The sequence below is a fragment of the Sorex fumeus genome, unplaced genomic scaffold (assembly GCF_029834395.1).
Source record: "Sorex fumeus unplaced genomic scaffold, SorFum_2.1 ptg000033l, whole genome shotgun sequence".
Lineage (NCBI taxonomy): Eukaryota > Metazoa > Chordata > Mammalia > Eulipotyphla > Soricidae > Sorex > Sorex fumeus.
Genome location: NW_026606090.1, coordinates 30,171,309 through 30,191,459, shown reverse-complemented (window position 1 = coordinate 30,191,459; position 20,151 = coordinate 30,171,309). Strand labels below are relative to the sequence as shown.

Genomic DNA, 20,151 nt, shown 5'->3' with positions numbered 1-20,151 from the left:
ACAAATGCCAAAGCTTACTAGAGTTTGCATGAAACTCCTCCAACGTGGGCAGGGAGGATGGCCAGAGAGAGTACGGAGTTAAGCTGAGCCTGGCTGGACCCTGGGAACTGGGCATGGAAACCCACGAGGCCCGCTCAGGAATCACCCCTGAGCACAGCAGCGGACAATTACCACCAACCCCCCGAAACGAGATTTATCCCCTTCAAGGACAATTTATAAGAAAACATCTTGTCGCTACTTGGTTCCAGTTCCCTCTGCAGCTTGTCGCTCTTTGTCCAGCCCTGCGGTTAGTGGGCTCAAAGGCTGAGAGCTAAAAATTAACCAATGAGGAAACGAACGGCAAAAATTGTAAAACTTCCACTAACCCCACCCTTACTGGTCGTTCTTTATTTAAACACAGGAGTGCCACGTTTTATGAAACCAAGCCCATGAAAACACCAGAGTGATTTTCTCCTTGTGAGGGGTATCTATAATACTGAAGGAACTGTCGGGTTCCTTTAAATAGGGCCTGAAAGATAGGACAGGGGTTAAAGGTGCTCGCCTGGCCCACAGCTGACCTGGGCCCTGTTCCCTGTACCCGACATGGAATCCCAAGCACTGCCAGGAGAGAACCCTGAGCACAGGGCCAGGAGGAAGCCCTGAGCACAGTCAGGTGTGGTCTCCCCAAAAACAGTGGCGGGGGTGGGGGGCAGAGGCTGACCCCAAAATGACTTCTGGAACCACAACCACAGAAGTAATCCTTGAGCACAGATCCCCAAGCCCTGAGCACCACTGGCCAGGACCCAAGAAGCAAAACAAGAATACGACGTGTTCAACCGTTCCTTTGCCCAACTCTCACGGGCAATGCCGCAAGAATCCTGTTCCTCTTTATCACAGAATCGCTACATCAGGAAGAACATCGGGCCCTGGGCTCCTGCAGGCCCTGGAGCAAAGCGTGAGAAGGAACTTTTGCTCAAACCGACTCTTCCTACCTCTGCGTAGGCAGAGAACTGAACCGCAGACAAAGCTCCCAGAAAACTCGACTTCACCTTGGCATTGAGCAATCCTGAGCCTGTAATTGATCTGGAGAAACTATTAAAGTGAGCTTTCAGAAGATGCCAACAGCCGGGGCCAGAGATCAGCTCTTGTATCTCAGGAATTACTTCACCATGCAAGGCAACTAAAAGATCATTTATCTTTAACCAAGGTCAAGGGGAAAAAAGGAATTGTTGCCCATTTTTAATATCTAACTTGACAGACAGAAAGTCAGATCTAAGTGTGCACTCATGGGTTTTTGTTTTGTGTTTTCATTGGTTTTTTTTTTCAATTGAATCATCGTGAGATACATGCTTACAAAGTTGTTCATAATTGAGTTTCAGTCATCTACTGTTCCAACTCCTTTCACCAGTGCACGTTTGGGGGGGAGGGGCGGCACACCGGCAGGGCTCAGGCTTATTCCTAGCTCTGTGCTCAGGGATCACTCTGGGCAAAGCTCAAGGGACTATAATTGGTGCTGGGGGTCAAACCCGGGTTGGCTCTCTGCAAGATCAGGGCCCGATCCACTGTTCCATCTCTCCAAGAAGGGAGATGCTACTTCCAGAACACTGTGGGGCCTGGCGGAGTCATACAGAAACTCTGAGGGCCAATAGGAATAGTGCCAGGGCCTAGAACATCCGTCTTGCAAGTACCTGGTCATGAGTTCAAGTCCCCAGAGTTCCACGTGTGCTGAGACACATCCTGGCAGCTCTCTATAACGCCCGGCACCAAAGTGACTTATGGCCACACAGCACTTAGGAGCATGTAAGATCTAAAAGGGGGCGCGGGCCTCAGTGAATACCATAATGAAAGGAACTTCAAGCATTCCGGCCGGGAGGTCTGTCCCTGAGAAGCACATGTGTGACACTGCCGCAAACAGAGCCCCATGTCCCTCAACCAAGAGTGGAGAAGCAGGAGAGACGGCCCAGTGGGTAGGGCACTTGCCTTGCATGCAGCCAACACTTAGGATTCCCTGAGCCCTGAGTGACCCCTGAGCACAGAGTCCAGTACAGCCCGAAAACAAAGAATGGCACCTCCGTCAGCAAATGTACTGGCAGCATAACCTCATGCAAGGCCCCACTGCCCCCTAAACAGTCAGAAGGCAAGAAATCCAGGCATGTGGACAAAGGGACCACAAGCTGCTGGTCTCAGTCTTCCCTGAGTCCCTGGAAATCACGGGCCCCACCAAGTTTATGATGACAATTGGGAACACCAGTTGGCTGTTCCCAGCACGTACGGGGGGACCAGGGCTGGTGCTTGCCTAGCCCGTGGCTGGCCTGGGCTTGGTCCCTGCCTGTGATCCCATGAGTGGTGCCTGGACTGATGTCCACGTGCAGAGCCAGGAGGAAACCCTGCAAAGAGTTGGGACAGGCCCTCCCCACTGAAGCAGAGACCCTTCCCCACAACTCAGAAACAAAGGCAGCAGGAGAAAGGCCAAATGAAACGTCCTAACATGTTAAGCAGAGAATTACTCCCTAGGATATCACCTCTTAGCAGAAAGTTCTGTTTTTATATTAAAAAACATCATTTTTTGTTAATAAATACAAATATTTATGATTTCTCAGGAGCCTGAGGTGCTCATCTCAAGGCTGGACATCAAGCAAGCATGAGATTCCATCTTGTTCCTCTCCCTTCCTCCCCTCGGGGTCCCTGGCTATCCCTCAGTCCTGGGGTGTCCTGCAGCCACATGTGTGGTGTTGAACAAGATCCAGTGAAGGGCTGGAAAAGACACCAGCCCCCAGGAGAAACACTGGGCCAGGTTCTGCTGCAGGCAGCCTCTCTGCATCGGAGAACCCACAGCAGCACCTATGGAAGGACTCATGAAGGTCATCGTGCAGACCTGGAGGAGGACAAGGCCAGCACATCACAGGGACAGCACGGATGGCCTCAGGTCCAAACTCCACCCAGCCGCCTGACCTTGGACTCTCTTTTGAGAGAGTCCAAGCACCACACCCAGTGGTGCTCCGGGAATCACAATGGGATGAATGCTGGAGATCGAACCCGGGACAACCACAGCAAAGCAACACCCTACCTGCTGTACTACTCTCTGGCCCCTGACCTTAGACACCGAACCTCCCCAAGCAGTCAGTGGAAAGCCCTAGATCCCTACTGAAGCCCTATCAACCTGACAACGTGATCATGTCCTCTGGACCGAGGGTCCCCATTGTCTCAGGATGCTCGTACCCCAGGAAACGTTTCTCCTGGAACACTGGCCTTCAAGTGGGCAACTGGCCTCAGGATGGGCCACAAGGCACACTGTGGCTCTCCCAGGCTCGCTCACGGAAGCAGCTTCCCTCTCAGCGTGCTCAGACTCCTAACAGGAACCAAGGAGGGGGCACAAGCCCGTCCCTTCCTGATCAATGCAGGTGCAACCCGGCAGTAAGAAGCTGATTGCAACAGAAGCGGGGTGGGGGACGCTGGGGTGAAGCACGCACAGCTCTCGGGCTGTGCAGCCCTCCTGCAGACCTGCCCAGAGGTGCCCGGGGCAAGAGGACAAGCAACAGGGGTTTCCCTCCCTCAGCCCACTTCCGTTTCAGCTAGAAAATCAAGCGCTGGATGGACAACAGAGTGGGAGTCAGCCCGTTCAGAGCTGTCAAATCTGACTTTTTATTAATTTCACCAAAGGTAACTTTGCAAGGGGGTGAGGCAGCTGAACGGGGCTGGAGTGATAATACAGCAAGTGGGGCTTTGCCTTGGGCTCTGCACACCAGTTTCCCCACCACCCCCACCCCCGTTTCCCACAGGGTCTCCCGCAGCAGGGCCAGGAGCAATTCCTGAGCGCTGCCGGGCAGGGCGCTCCCATCCACAAAATAGCTGGGTGAACACACCAACCCATCCCTGCCCCGAGGAAGTTCACCCTCAATTTAAACAGTCTTCAGAGGGATGTGCTGAACCCATCCCAACCCCAGATTACCCCTGCACAGCACTTTAATACAACAGCCTGTACCTCACCCAAATCTGTTAGAAGAGGCCACACCAGTTACTTGGGGGACGGACACACCCAACGGTGCTCAGGGTCACTTCTGCCTCCGTGCTGAGGTATGGGGGGGGACCTTATGGGGTGCCAGGGAACAAACTAGGTCCACCTCGCGCAAGGCAAGTGCCCTACCGGCTCTACTAGCTCTCCCGCCAAGAAAAACAATTTTTTTTTTTAAATGGGTGTTTAAAAATATCATCTGACCGCAGGATCCACAACTACCTTGGGGACAATAATGGGGCCACGTCTAGCAGTGCTCAGGGCTACTTGTGGCTGTGCTCAGGTGCCACCCCGGATCAGGGGTCGGCTGGGGGGAGTCGCACACAAGGCCCCCAGCCCCACCAAGACACGCCAAGGAGCGCTCTCCGCCGGGAGCCCGCCAGGCGCCAGGGCTGGGGACCCTCAAGGCAGCCGCACTGAGAACAGCCCCCTGGGCCCGCAGGGAGAACCGGGCGGGGCTGGGCACGTTCCCCCCGCGGAAGGCCGGTCCCACGCAGCCCCGCAGGGTCCCAGCCGCAGGGTCCCAGCCGGCAGCGCCCCCTCAGCACCGGGGGCGGCCCCCGCCGAACCAGGCCGACAGGATGCTCGGGGCACCGGCTGCACCCGGGCCGCAGACCTTCCGATCAGCGAGCGCGAGAAGCCCCCCGCAAGCCCCCCACAGCGCCCCCCGACCCCGGAGGGAGGTGGAGACCCAGGTGCACGGGTCTGGCGGGCTGCAGCCGGCATGCAGCATGCAGCCTGCCGCGGGGAGGGCAGGGGGCACGACCCTCAGAGACCCCCGCGGCCTGGAGCTGGGAGCAAGACCCCCGGAGCACCCGCCCCCCCCCCCAAACCCCCCGCCACGGCTCCGCGCTGGGGACCTGGAACCCGTGGTGTGGGCAGGGGAGCACTCCCCTCAAGCCCCCCTGCGGGGCGCTCCGTGCAAGGAGCAACCCCCCAGACCCCTGAGGCTCTGTGCAGGAAGCATCCCCCCCCAGCCCTCCCCCCAGGTTCCGTGCAGGGAGCATCCCCTGAGCCCCCCTCCCCGCACCCTGCGGGGAGCACTCCCGTCAGCCCCCCGCGTCCCCCTGCGAGGAGCACCCCCGAGCCCCCTGCGGGGAGCACCCCCAAAAGCCCCGCGGCACCCTGCGAGGAACACCCCCAGTCCCCCTGTGGGGAGCACCCCGAGCCCCCTGCGGGGAGCACTCCCCCGAGTCCCCGAGCCCCCTGCGGGGAGCACTCCCAAAACCCCCGCGGCACCCTGCGAGGAGCGCCCCCAGACCCCCTGTGGGGAGCACCCCGGGCCCCCTGCGGGGAGCACTCCCCCGAGTCCCCGAGCCCCCTGCGGGGAGCAGCCTCGCGGCACCCTGCTGGGAGCACCCCAGTCCCCCTGCGGGGAGCACTCCCCCGCGCCCCCCGCCGGGAGCACTCCCGCGCGCCCCCCGCCCGTACTCACGCAGGTGCCGCCCAGCTTGTGGCTCTCCACCACGGCGGCCCTGGCGCCCAGCTCGGCCGCCCGCCGCGCGCTCGCCAGCCCGCCCGAGCCGCCGCCGATCACCAGGTAGTCGTAGGCGGCGCGGGCCGCGGGGGGCTCGGGCCGGCCGGCCATGGCGCGGGCGGGGACGGGGGCGCGCGCGGGCAGCAGCCGGCGGGGGACGGCGCCTGCGCCCAGGGCCCGGGGCAGCGCGGCCATGCGCGGAGGGGCGGGGCGCGCGGGGCGGCCAGGGCGCAGGCGCGGCCGGGGGCGCCGCCGGGGGCGGGGGCGGGGCGGGGCGGGGCGGGGCGGGCGGGCGGCCGCCAGGGCGCAGGCGCGGCCGGGGCGGGCGCGGGCGCGGGGGCGGGGCCGGGGCCACGTGTGCGTGCTGGCCGGCCGGGGGGCGCGCTAGCTGCGCCCGGGGCGCTGTCGCTGTCCCCGGGAGAGGGACGCGCGTCCCCCTCGCTTGGCGGTATTTTCTGTCTTTGTTTCCGGAGTAGGGGCTTGAGCCACAGCTGGGCTCTGCTCCGGGCTCGGGAGCCACAGACCGTGCACCTTAGTGCACCTTCGCCCCTGCTTTAGTTCTCTGGCCCTAGCTGCGATTTTTTGTCTTCTTTAGGGTGACCTCCTTGGGGTGGGGGCGCATTGCAGTTCTGGGGCTTCTGCCTACTCGGTGCTGGGGACGGCGGGGGTCGGACCCCTAGGTGCTCAGGGATGGAACCCGGCGCTCCCGCGTGCAAAGGGCATGCACTAGCTCTCAGCCACCTCCCAGGTCTGCCCTCACTTTGGACAGAGTGAAATGAGCTGGGAGGGGAGTTGAGACTTAAAGCCTGATCCTCTTACACAAAACTCGTTCCTGGGGCTGGAGAGGGGGCTCATGGTGCGTGACTCACCCATCGGAGGCCTTCCCACCCCACCCTACCCTCACACACAGACCTTCTGCAGCTTTCATGGAGGTCTTAAATTCATGTTGTTTGGTAGATATTAGAATAGCGAACTTTGGGGTCCATCGATGAAGCATAAAAATCTGGTAGACAGGCCTGGAGCTCAGAGCGGGTAGGGCGTTTGCCTTGCACGCCGCGGACTGGGGTTGGATTCCCAGCATCCCGTATGGTCACCCAGCACCGTCAGGAGTAATTCCTGGGTACAGAGCCAGGAGCAATACCTGTGTGTCGCCGGGTGTGACCCCAAAAGAGAAAAGAAAAAGGGAAGAGGAGCAGGAGAGAGCAAAGTGGCTGGGTACAAGCTTGCATCCACGTGGCCATGGTAGACGCAGCCTGTAGTGGTCCCAGGGCCCCACCACCCCTCATGCAGTCCCTAACCACCCAGGGTTCTGGCCCCCAAATAAACATAAAATAGGGTAGAAACGGAGACACATGCACTTTTCTCCCACGCTAAAAAAAGCAGTCTTTTCTGAGTAGCTGTTACCACCAACTGCCCAGCGTTCTGCTAAGTGGACTTTGAACAAAGTACATGGTGAGAGTTCACTGTTCTGTAGCCCTGTCATCTCCAAAGCAGAGAGTGCTCTAGGGTCGTGAGCTGGGCTCAGCACTCGGAAATCAGTGCAGAGAGAGCTTTGTCCTTGGAGACCCTCCCCCCCACCCTTCCCCTAATCAAAAAGCATCAGAGGGTAGAAGGAAAAGTGCTCTCCTGCAGAATGGCCTGTGATAATATTAAGAAAGACAGAAAAAAATCGTCATTTGCAACTGTCATTGTGATACTTGTGTCATTTAACCATCAATGAATATTAAGACCTCTGGATAAAGGTTTGAAGGATTATGTCAGTTTCAGAATATGCCCCCCCACAAAGTCTGCTTATTGGTCATAAAGGTAAAATGCGAACTCCAGTGGGTCTTCCGCAAATCATTAAATACCATCAGTAATGAGACTGTTGTCACTGTGTGCTTCCTGCCCTGACACAGTCCAAAATACACACCTTGTACTGGAACCACAGGACAGCGAAAGGCACCAGCCTTTCACATAGTCGACTGGGGTTCCATCCCCAGTACCCTGTCTCGTCCCAGAGCACTGCCAGGAGTCGATCCCTATGTGCAGAATCAGGAGTCAGCTCTGAGCACCACCAAGAGATCCATCCCCAAAACCAACAACAAAAAGAAAGAAATACTTCAGAACTCTGAATGTGAGGTCCAGGTTTGATCCCCAACAGACTACATAGAAAAATCCAAATTGAGAGATGTTTCTGTTGGATAACATTGGTTTGCTCTTACTTGTATTGAGTTACTCCCACCACAGTGCTCCCAAGCACACCCAATTCCTTCAGTAACTCCTAATCCTATATTGCTTTGCTCTTTCCTTTATGTTTGCTTTTTTTTGTTTGCTTTATTGTTTGCTTTCTTGCCTGCTTTATGTTTGCCTTATTGGTTTGCTTTTCTTTCCTTTGCATGGTTTAGCAGTGTCCTTTTTGTATAGACACAGGAAAACAGTTGATGCTATGCTTTTGTGACATGGGAGTTAATTGACTCCGAATAATATTTACTCTTGGGTATCTGTCATATTTACTTGACTTAAGCCTCAGTTGCCCTTCGTTCACAATACCCCAAAAGGATGGTTCCCAACTAGGGACTTGAATGGACCCATGTCAAGCTGTAAGTTACCCTGGCATTGAAAGAGACAAGCTATAATAAGTTAAGAGCACTGTGATCTAACAAATTCTGTCATGACCCCAAAAGCAGTAACTGATGGACCTTGCTGGGGTTAGGAAAGACTGAGCACTGTGGTCTGGGATTTATAGTGAGCTGTCCCCAGGAAGCAACGCTCCTTAGCACAACGCATCTCTTACTGTTCATACAAATGACTAGAAATAAAGCTAAAGAAAGGAGAAAGCAATACACCCTTCTTAGAATCCCACCCTTGAACCGATCTCCTGGTAATGTAGAGTGCTGAACCTCCAGATGAGATTTTGTCCGGAAGTTAATCTCCTAGAAGAACCTCCCCTGAAGGAGGAGCTTTCAACTGTTTATTGTTAGAACAGTGTTCAACCCCACCGATGTGTACCCTCACCCTTCACGATTTCTGTATATCTACACTTAAAGGAGAAATAAACAGTTGCTGATTACCAACTAGCCTGTGGTTCTGTTCCTCTGTTCCTGGTTCCCTTGTTCACCCACCACTCTTGGCTGGCCTCGGGAGGCAGTTTTCGGCCACCAAACACAACGTGTTGTGCACCCACACTTTTTTAACTCACAGTTTCCTAAAGAACTGGCCTATACTTTTCAAAAATGCATTATATTAAAGCACATCTGAGCGTGGGCATCCTTGTCTTGTCCCTGATCTTAGAGGGAAGGCCCTTAGTTCTTCCCCATTGAGGATAATGCTTGCCATAGGTTTGTCATAGATGGCTTTGACTATCTTGAGGAAAGTTCCTTCTGTTCAGTATAGTACTGGAAGTACTTGCAGTAGCAGTTAGGCAAGAAAAACATATTAAGGGCATCCAGATAGGAAAGGAAGAAATCGAGCTCTCACTATTCGCAGGTGATATGATACTATATCTAGAGAATCCTAAAGCCTCTACCAAGAAATTCCTAGAAAAAATAGACTTGTACAGTAAAGTCACAGGCTATAAATACCCAAAAATCCATGGCCTTCCTATGCGCAAATAATGAGACAGAGGAAAGAGACATGAAAAAAGCAATCCCATTCACAATTGTGCCCCCAGAAAATCAAGTACCTCGGAATCAGCTTAACTAAGGAGGTAAAGGACCTCTACAAAGAAGACTACAAAACGCAAAGGACATGAGGAAATGGAAACATATCTACTGCTCATGGATAGGAAGAATTAACATTGTCAAAATGGCAATACTCCCCAAGGCACTATACAGATTCAATACAATATCCCTATAAGGATATTCATCTTCAAAGAAATGGATCAGGCACTCCTAAAATTCATTTGGAACAACAAACACTCATGAATAGCTAAAGCAATTATTGGGGAAAAGACGATGGGAGGCATCAACCTGCCCTACCTCAAACTCTACTACAAAGCAGTAACAATTAAAACAGCATGGTACTGGAATAAAGGGAGAGCCGCAGACCAATGGATCAGGGTGAAATATCCCTACACACAACCCCAAATATATGAACATCTAATTTTTGATAAGGGAGCAAGAAATGTGAAGTGGAGCAAGGAAAGCTTCTTTAACAAATGGTGCTGGCACAAATGGACAACCACATGCAAAAGAATGGGCTTAGACCTCAACCTAATACCATGCACAAAATTCAGATCAAAATGGATTAAAGATTTCAACAACAGGCCAGAATCCATAAGGTACATTGAAGACAAAGTTGGCAAAACCCTCCATGACATTGAGGCTAATGGTATTTTCAAAGACGCCACGCCACTGGCCGAGCAAGTGAAAACAGAGATAGATAAATGGGACTATCTTAAACTAAGAAGCTTCTGCACCTCCAAAGAAACAGCGACCAAAATACAAAGACAGTCTACAGAATGGGAAAGAATATTCGCCGAATACACATCTGACAAGGGGTTGATATCAAGGATATACAAAGTACTGGTTGAACTCCACAAGAAGAAAACATCCAACCCCATCAAAAAATGGGGAAATGAAATGAACAGAAACTTTCTCAAACAAGAAATCCGAATGGCAAAAAAGCACATGAGAAAATGCTCTACATCATTAATCATCAAGGAGATGCAGATCAAAACCACAATGAGATACCATCTCACACCACAGAGACTGGCCCACATCCAAAAGAACAAAAGCAACCAGTGTTGGTGCGGATGTGGTGAGAAAGGGACTCCCCTTCACTGCTGGTGGGAATGCCGACTGGTTCAGCCCTTTTGGAAAACAGTATGGACGATTCTCAAAAAATTAGAAATTGAGCTCCCATTTGACCCAGCAATACCACTCCCGGGAATATATCCTATAGATGCAAAAAAGTATAGTCGAAATGACATCTGCACTTGTATGTTCATTGCTGCACTGTTCACAATAGCCAAAGTCTGGAAAAAACCTGAGTGCCCGAGAACAGATGACTGGTTAAAGAAACTTTGATACATCTACACAATGGAATACTATGCAGCAGTTAGAAAGGATGAAGTCATGAAATTTGCATACACTTAAGTGAAATGAGTCAGAAAGAGAGGGACAAACATAGAAAGACTGCACTCATCTGGGGAATATAAAGTAACAGAATGGGAGAGAAACACCCAAAAATAATTGAGAGAAGTACTAGGAGGTCTGCTCCATGGCTTGGAAGCTGGCAGCGCATGCTGGGGGAAAGTGCAGCTCAGATAGAGAAGGGAACACCAAGCAAAGGGTGTTTGGAGGACTCACTCGGGATGCGAGACATATGCTGAAAGTAGACTATAGACCGAACACGATGGTCACTCAATACCTCCATTGCAAACCACAATACCCTGAAGGAAAGAGAGAGCAAAAGAGAATGCCCTACCACAGAGGTGAGGCAGGGTGGGGGGCATAGGGGGGTGCAAGGGCTACTGGGTTCATTGGTGGTGGAGGATGGGCACTGGTGGAGGGATGGGTACTTGCTCATTGTATAACTGAAACCCAAACATGAAAGTTTGTAAGTCTACAACTGTACATCATGGTGTTTCACTAATAAAAAAAATAAATAAAAATTTAAAAAAAAGCATATCTGAGGAAGTGTTCCATGTCGAAAAAGATTGAAGATGGTTGGAGATATAATAGAGCACTTGCCCTGGGTTCGGTTCCTGGCTTTGCAGAAAAGGAAGGAAGAGGGGCCGGAGAGATGGTACAGCAGGTCAAGACGTGTTTGCCTTGCACACAGAGACCTGGGTTTGAACCCCAGCATCCATGTAGTCCACCGAGCACACCAGGAGTAATTCCTGAGTGCAGAACCAGGAGTAACCCCTGAGCACTGTTGATGTGACCCTCCGAAAAAAAAAATTTTTTTTTTTAAGAAAAGAAGGAAACAGAACTTACAGGCAAGGTTTGATTCTGCTTAGGATTCAGAATTTGGGGGAAATTGACAAAAAAAAATTTACATGACTCCAGATACACAGATTATATAAAGTAGGTATACAGCACTGGAGTGATATAAGGGTCTTGCTTGCATGTGGCCCACCCAAGTTCAATCCCTGGCACCCCTATACAGTTTCCTGAGCAACACCATGAGTGATTCCTAAGTGCAGAGCCAGGAGTAACCCTGAGCACCATTGGGGTGGCCCAAAACAACCCCCCCACCCACAAAAAATTGATATAGAAAACATTTACTGGTGATAATAAAGAAATGTATTTCAATTTGGGCTGGAGCAATGGCACAGGGGATAGCGCGGTTGCCTTGCACGCCGCCAACCTGGCCGACCCGGGTTCAATTCCTCCACTGGCAAGCTACTGAGAGTATCTGGCCCGCAGGGTAAAGCCTGGCAAGCTACCCCAAGGTATTCGATATGCCAAAAACAGTAACAAGTCTCACAATGGAGACGTTACTGGGCCCATTACTGGGCCGGCTCGAGCAAATTGATGAACAACGGGAGGACAGTGCAGTGCTATTTCAATTTATTTACCCTTTTTAATGAGGTACTGTGACTTGTTATCTTTTTCACGAGTGCACTGTCCCAGGACACCAACTACCATGCATGACTGCTCCCTCCCTCCAGGTAAGCGCAGCTCTGTAGACAAATTTTCCATCCTGATGTCTTTGGCCATTTGCTGGCCTCTTACTTTTAAAGCAGGTTTTACAGCAGTCCCCTCCGGGAAGCTGCGCTCTGGCCGGGTCGCACTGCAGCCGACGCGGGGTGGCTCGGGTGGCAGCGCTCAGAAGGCGGCGGATGAACCCTCTTTCACGACTTCCATGGAACGGGACACCCAGGTGGTGAAAGGGTCGTCGCTGCTCGGCGTGCGCTCGGGGCTGAGGCCCAGGGAGCGCACGCGGTTGCCGTTGGGGCTGCAGCCCAGCGGTGCGCGATGGTACAGTGCGGTGGTCTGGTGCGCGGTGGTCCGGTGCACGGTACTCTAGTGCGCGGTACTCTAGTGCGCGGTGGTCCGGTGCACGGTGCTCTGGTGCGCGGTGGTTCGGTGCAGGGTATTCTGGTGCGGTGGTCCGGTGCAAGGTGCTCCGGTGCGCGGTGGTCCGGTGCACGGTACTCTGGTGCGGTGGTCCGGTGCAAGGTGCTCTGGTGCGCGGTGGTCCGGTGCAGGGTACTCTGGTGCGGTGGTCCGGTGCAAGGTGCTCTGGTGCGCGGTGGTCCGGTGCAGGGTACTCTGGTGCGGTGGTCCGGTGCACGGTGCTCTGGTGCGCGGTGGTCCGGTGCAGGGTATTCTGGTGCGGTGGTCCGGTGCAAGGTGCTCTGGTGCGCGGTGGTCCGGTGCAGGGTACTCTGGTGCGGTGGTCCGGTGCAAGGTGCTCTGGTGCGCGGTGGTCCGGTGCAGGGTACTCTGGTGCGGTGGTCCGGTGCAAGGTGCTCTGGTGCGCGGTGGTCCGGTGCACGGTGCTCAGTGCGCGGTACTCTAGTGCGCGGTGGTCCGGTGCGCACGCTGCCACGCGGTGCTCGCTGACCCGGTGCGCCTTGCCTGGAACCTGACTCTCGCCCTGGGCGCTGTGGTCTTCTCCAGAGTCACCAACAACGTGGTTTGGGAAAGAGCCTCTTCTAGTGGGCATTGATGACTTGCTCAAAGGCAGCACTTTCCCACCTTTTCTTCTGTTGTTCCTGTAGAGTTCCTGCTGGTTTTCATCTATATTCAACCCATGCTGCCCTGGCCGCCGTAAGAGGCCACTTTTGCCTTTCCAGTGACAAAGTGGTGTGCTATCTCTTGTCAACAAAAGCCACAGTGCCTGCCTCTGAGATGGAGATTCACAAGGAACCTCTCGAAGAGTAGGTGTTGGAGCTGATAGAGAAGATCATGTTAACACGTGGCCGCATAGATTCACTGATGAAGATTCTGAAGGACAGGCTCCTGCTAGGTCCAAGACAGAAAACTGACCCAGGGCCAAGAGACTGAGTACGAGGGTCAGGACACTGCTCTCTGTCCTTTCGGCTGGATGGAAGCGCCATCATCAAAATGACCAACACAAGGGGAAAGAGGAGGGGCACCCACTGCATGTTCTCTAGACCTTTTAGAAAGCATGGAGTTGTTCCTTTGGCGACGTCCATGAGGATACACAAGGACGGTGATATTGTAGAAGGGAATGGGCACGGTCCAAGAAGGAATGCCCCACAGATGTTACCAGGGCAAAACTGGAAGGGTCTACAATGTTATCCAGCATGCTGTTGGCATTGTTGTTAACAAACAAGTCAAGGACAAGATTCTTTTTTTTTTTTCCCTTTATTTTATTTTATTTTTTTTAAACTTGTAGATTTACAATTTTTTGTGCTTTGGTTTCAATTATACAATGATCAGATACCCATCCCTCCACCAGTGCCCATTTTCCACCACCATGGATAATATCCCTCCCACCCCCATCCCCCCATCCCCCGTCTCTGTGGCAGGGCAATCCCCTGTGTTCTCTCTTTCCTTTTGGGTGTTGTGGTCTGCAAAAGAGGCATTGAGTGGCAAACATGTTCAGTCCATAGTCTACTTTCGACATGCATCTCCCCTCCTGGGAGGATCCTCCAAACATCCTTTATTTGGTGCTCCCTTCTCTATCTGAATAGCCCTTTCCTCTAGGATACCCGGCTGGCCTCTAAGTTATGGAGTAATCCTCCTGGTGCTGATCTCAGCTATTCTTGGGTATTAATCTCATACTTTGTTACTTTATATCCCCCAGATGAATGCAATCTTTCTATGTCTATCCCTCTCTTTCTGACTCATTTCGCTTAGCATGATACTTTCCATATTGTACCACTAAGGACAAGATTCTTGCCGAGAAAATTAATGTTTGTATTGAGCATTATTAAGCACTTTTAAGAGTTGAGACAACTGGGGCTGGAGCGATAGCACAGCGGGGAGGGTGTTTGCCTTGCACGTGGCCAACCTGGGTTTGATTCCCAGCATCCCATATGGTCCCCCGAGCACCGCCAGGAGTAATTCCTGAGTGAAGTGACGGGCCAGGAGTAACCCCTGTGCATCGCCGGGTGTGACCCAAAAAGAAAAAAAAAGAGTTGAGACAACTTCCTGAAACGGGTGAAGGGAAATGGTCAGAAAAAGGAGGAAACCAAAGAGAAAGGGGCTTGCATTCAACTGAAGCCCTAGCCTGCTCCGCCCAGAGAAGCACACTTTGTAAGAACCAACCAGTGGAAAGGAGACTGCGAGGCTGGAGCCCATTCCCTGGGAATTCATGGCATGAGAGGTGTTTGTTTAAAAATAAGGAGACTCCTGGACTATTTTGTTAAAAAGAAAAAGAAAACGGAACATTCTTGTCAGTGAACTGGTGCTGCTGGATTCTTCTAGAGGATCCCCTTCGAAATAGGAAATGTGGTTTATTATCTCTAGCTTCTTGTCAGTTTCATAATACTTCTGAAAAAGCTGGTTGCAAATTTGGGGATTGAGAGCAATGGCCCTTGAGTACTTTGACCTAAAGATCCATAATGAATCTAGAAGTGAACTGAACTGAATACTGATCCGCCTTTCTTGTGGGGAGCAATTGTTACGTAAATATTGAGAACCTTTTAAATGTAAAATACTGGTACACATAGAGTCTGTATGCAATAGTCAGTAAGTTAGTCAATTGGGTAATATATATCTTGTGTAATATACAGATAACATACAGTTTCCACATGTAAATTTAATTTTATGATGATGATGAAAGAAACGTTAAAACATTCAATAACTGCCTAAAAAAAAGTTTTAAAAAGTGACATGACACCATGTAGGACCATGACCAGTTTAAGAAGTTGGGTATATTGTCAAGGGTCAGAGAAGATGTCTTCAACCAGGAAATCATCACGATCATCCTGTTGTTTGTCGATTGCCTCGAGCAGGCACCAGTAACGTCTCCTTCGTCCGAGCCCTGAGATTTTAAAAAGTGCCATATTCAAGGCTCTTTTAGGGTTAGGAGAATGAGACCCATCATTGTTACTGGTATTTGGCATATTGGGTACATAACGGGGAGTTTGCCAGACTCTGCTGTGTGGGCAGGTAACATTCGGTAGCCTGCCAAGTTGGCCAAAGTAAGAATGAGATAAAAAGATGTCTCCCGGGGCTGAGATCTCCAAGCCTGCTTGGATCGGGGCTGAGCATCCTCCACCCAGATCCTCCATCTTCCAGAGGACAGGGGTCACACCCACCAACTGCCCCCTAGTGCCGTGTAATCCCATCAACGGCCAAGACCCAGAGACTATAAAACCCAGCTCCCAACCAGGAAATACAGGTGAAAAATGATGTCATAAAACAAAATTTGGAAACATGAAAAAAGGTGTGTTTGTTGTATTTTTTGCTTTTTGGTTTTGGGGAGATTGAACTACAGTGGGCTGTGCAAAATGCCTTAGCAGTGGTACTATCTTTTTTTTTTTTTTTGAGTGGGAGCTAGGCACACCTGGTAGTGCTCAGGGATCACTCCTGTCTCTGCTCTCAGGGGTCACTCCTGGTGGAAGGCTTGGGGGATTACAGGGGGTGCCAGGGTTTGAACCCAGGTCAGTCACGTGCAAGACAAGCACCTTACCCGCTAAACTATCTCTCCAGTCTGTTAGTTTTTGTTTTTATTAGTTTGAGGGCCACGGCTGGTGGTGTTCATGGCTTACTCCTGGCTCTGCACTCAGGGATGACTCCTGGTGAGACTCAGGGAACCACGTGGGATACAGGGATCCAACCTCGAATGGCTATGTGCAAGACATACTATCTCCAGCCCCAAGCAACGAATTCTGTTACCTAATTTTATAATTCCATGTGATGTGTTAAAACCAGTGTTGCAGAAAGTCTCACTGTAAGAGAGCAGAAAACCAAGCAGAGAACACTGGGGGTATGTTCCAGGATTACAAAGGGAGACTGTGACTGTCTCAAGGACATCTTGAGTTCCACAGGCATAGCACACCACCCAGACTCAGCAGCTCCTTGGCAGTTCCTGCTTTCTGGTGTTAGCTGCTGTGAAATGTGGGCAGGGGTCTATTGTCCTTCTCACAGATATTACAGAGTATAGGGCGCTTTCCTTGTATACGGTGACCATGGCCACCAAACATGGTCCCCAGTGCACCATCAGGAATGGCCCCTGAGCAGAGAACCAGGAGGAGCCCCTGAACACCACTGGTGTAGCTTAAAAACACCGTTTTCCAAGAAAAGGACTATTATCTCTTTATAGAGGAGACTGATTCCCAGAGAGGATAAGTGACTCATACACGATTAGCTAAGATTGTTAAGGTCCAAGGATAAGACTCAAGTAAGCTTGAATGGGTTCAAACTCAGGTGCCACATGCCCCGCCCCAACACCGTCCAGCATCACTAAATATGGCCATTACAATTTAAAAAATTACACAATTAGGGGCAGAGAGATGGCTCAAGGGCTAAGCGGATACATGGAGGAGGTCCACATTTAATTCCTAATACTGCACGGTCCCAGAAGCACAACCCTGAGCATTGCTGGGTATGGCTCTAAAATAAACAAACAAATAAATAAACAACAAACAAACAAAACATACAATTATGGGCCAGAGAGATAGTCCAGCAGGTAGAGCTCTTGCCTTGCATGCAGCCAACTCATGCAGGGGGTGGGAGTGGGCATACCCAGTGGTGCTCGGGGCTTACTCCTGGCTTTACACTCAGGGATCGTTTCTGACGGTGCCTCGGGGGACTATATGTGGTGCCAGCGATTGAATTCTGGGCTACAGGCTGGAAATCAAACTATCTACCACCGAGCACATCCTGACCACAAAATCTGTTCTCTTAATATTGAAATAAACCATCTTTGATAGTGTTCTAAGGTAGAAATACAAGATCCAAGAGTTTTTTTTTTCAGTGATTCTGTTTTTGCAGGAGACATGTTGCGTGTCCTTTTCTTCTTTGCTCTTTTTTTTGGCTTGCTTTTAGTGCATCCCCAGCTGTACTGAGAGCTACTAGGGCTCTACCCAGGGTGCTAGGGAGGTCGTGTGATGCTGGAGTTTAAATCTGGGGCTCCAGACACTCACCAGCACTTTTAGCTGTTTCCCTGGGTCCAACTTTTTATTTCTGAATTATTTTTTAAATGTGTCCTCCCTCTCCCTTAGTATTTTTCTATAGCATGACTTGTTGGAAATGTATTAGTGACTTATAAGTCACATTACAACTTAGTGTTATTTGGGGTTGGAGGTCACTAGCTATTATGTCAAAGGGAATGGGGTAATAATACTTCTATAGAAAATCCTAGGGGCTGGAGTGATAGTACAGCGGGTAGGGCATTTGCCTTGCATGCGGACAACCCAGGTTCGATCCCCGGCATCCCATATGGTCCCCCAAGCACCGCCAGGAGTAATTCCTGAATGCAGAGCCAGGATTAGCCCCTGTGCATCGCTGGGTGTGACCCAAAAAGTAAAAATAAATAAAGAAAATCCTAGAGGCCTGTATAGGTTGTTGAATGCTTTATGATCATGTATTGTTATTTTCCTGGTGCCGTGTAATCCCATCAGCGGCCAAGACTCAGAGACTATAAAAACCAGAGCCCGGAACCGCGCGGCCGCAAATGACATTTTATTATGACATCTCATTCCTACTTTGACAAACTGGCAGGCTCCTGAATGTAACCTGCCCACACGGCAGAGTCTGGCAAACTCCCCGTGGCGTACCCAATATGCCAAATACCAGTAACAATGATGGGTCTCATTCTCCTAAAGAGCCTTGAATATAATCTCAGGGCTAGGATGAAGGAGACATTACTGGGGCCTGCTCGAGGCAATCGACGAATAACAGGATGATCTGCGCTCTGTGATCTGTGATTGTTATTTATGAGAATAACTATGAGGAAAGAAACATTATTATACAATATCATGTTAAATGTTGAGAACTTGGGGCCAGAACTTACGTACAGCAGTAAGGTGCTTGTCTTGCATGCATCCGATCTGGGGTTCAATTCCTGACACCCAATATGGTCACCTGAGTCCGCCAGGTGGGTAGAGCCAGGAGTGATCCCTGAGTGTACAGCCACTGTAGAGCCAGGAGTAAGCCCTGAACACAGCTGGTTGTGGCCCAATGACTATTATACACACACATATATATACATGTATTTCATATATGGGGACTGGAGAGCTAGCACAGTGGGTAGGGTGTTCGCCTTGTACGCGGCTGACCCGGGTTCCATTCCTCTGCCCCTCTCGGAGAGACTGGCAAGCTACTGAGAGGATCTCAGCCGCCTGGCAAAGCCTGGCAAGCTACCTGTGATGTATTCGATATGCCAAAAACAGTAACAACAAGCCTTACAGTTTGTTGTGAGATGTTACTGGTGCCCGCTTGAGCAAATCAATGAACAACAGGAGTGCTACAGTGCTACAGTGCTATAGGTTTGTTAAGCAAGGTTAAAAAGGTTCCCTTTACCACAAGGAAGTATTACCCCATGACTAAGATAGTTTGAAGTATTACTCCATGACTAAGATAGTTTGAGGTTTTTAAATACTTCAGATTAGGGGTCAGGAAACTCTGCAGGTCAGATCCAGCCCACAGACTATAAATGAAGCTTTATTAGAGCTCGGCCACACCTATTTATCAGAACACAGCCATGCTTTCCTTGTACGTATTTGTTTTTAACTGAGTTAACACGATTGTGTACTTTTTTGGGGAGGGGTGTTGAGCCACACCTGGTAATACTCAAGGTTCACTCCTGGCTGTATTGATTTCATTCCTGAAAGTAATCAGAACGGAGTGCTGGGGACTAAGCCTGGGACAGTGCATGCAAGGCAAGCCCTTGAACTCTCTGTACTATCTCTATGATAGTGTAAACGTTTGTTTTGAGCAAAAACTGTAAATGCACGATACCACCACCAAAGGACCAGTATCACATCTCCACTGTCTCTAGGTCCCTTGCTGTCCATCCCTTTTTTGTCTGTTTTCATGCTACAAAAGTAAATAAACACAGGGACTGGAGCAATAACACAGAGGGTAGGGCATCTGCCTTGCACGAGGCTGACCCGGGTTTGATTCCCAGCATCCCATATGGTCCCCCGAGCACCGCCAGGAGAAAATAAATAAAAATAATTAAACAAAGATCGCATGACTTGCAAAGCCTAACATTCAGTTGATCTGCAGAGGATGTGTCCAGATTGCTTCCTTAGGCGACCAGCAAGGATGCTGATACATTAAAGTCTGTCTCAGGCTGTGTGACTCACGGATCTTCTAGTTTCCTGATCTGGTTGCCTGGTCCCGTACACAACCTCCTTTTACTGTGTAACTAAGAACTCCAGGTCGATCTTTGGAGATTTTCTTCTGCCTACTTCTCTCACCTCCCAGCCTCGCTTGAACTGGACATCTGTCTCTCTAGGGCATCCACCATGCTCAGCTCGGGACCCGCCTAGTACTGTGGTATGCAGTGTGCCCCCAGACAGCAGAAAGCAGAGGTCTCCACTGGGTTGCTTCACTGCTTCCCTTCTCTTAATCAGAATCCCCCTTTATTTCTGGGCCAAGCATAGTCACAGCTGATGGTCCCAAGGAAGCACGTGGCAGCTCCCATGCCCTGGATGCTGATAATCAAATGCTGTGTGTTTGGCTTCTGTTCACTGGTCCCCACCAAGTTTTTCCCTAAACAGCAGGCTTAAGAGCTCTGACTGGAGAGAAGGTGCTATCTGCAAGCTACGGTTCATTAAGATGATGCTGGACAGGTCTGAGGGGTAGCCCAGTGGGCCGAGTGCTGC

The 20,151-nt window shown here is 51.0% G+C and overlaps 1 protein-coding gene and 1 pseudogene across 1 annotated transcript in view; one reads left to right on the top strand and one right to left on the bottom strand.

Moving 5' to 3' along the window:
• The window catches only part of GSR (glutathione-disulfide reductase), a 47,081-nt gene extending 41,411 nt beyond the window's left edge, over positions 1–5,670 (bottom strand). The window contains exon 1 of the mRNA XM_056116705.1: positions 5,427–5,670. Within this exon, the coding sequence (XP_055972680.1) occupies positions 5,427–5,663 (237 nt within the window). The 5' untranslated portion in view covers positions 5,664–5,670. The remainder of the gene's footprint in view (positions 1–5,426) is intronic.
• A 6,371-nt stretch (positions 5,671–12,041) lies between these two features.
• On the top strand, positions 12,042–13,389 carry LOC130026020 (protein Mis18-beta-like; annotated as a pseudogene).
• Positions 13,390–20,151: the final 6,762 nt, after the last annotated feature.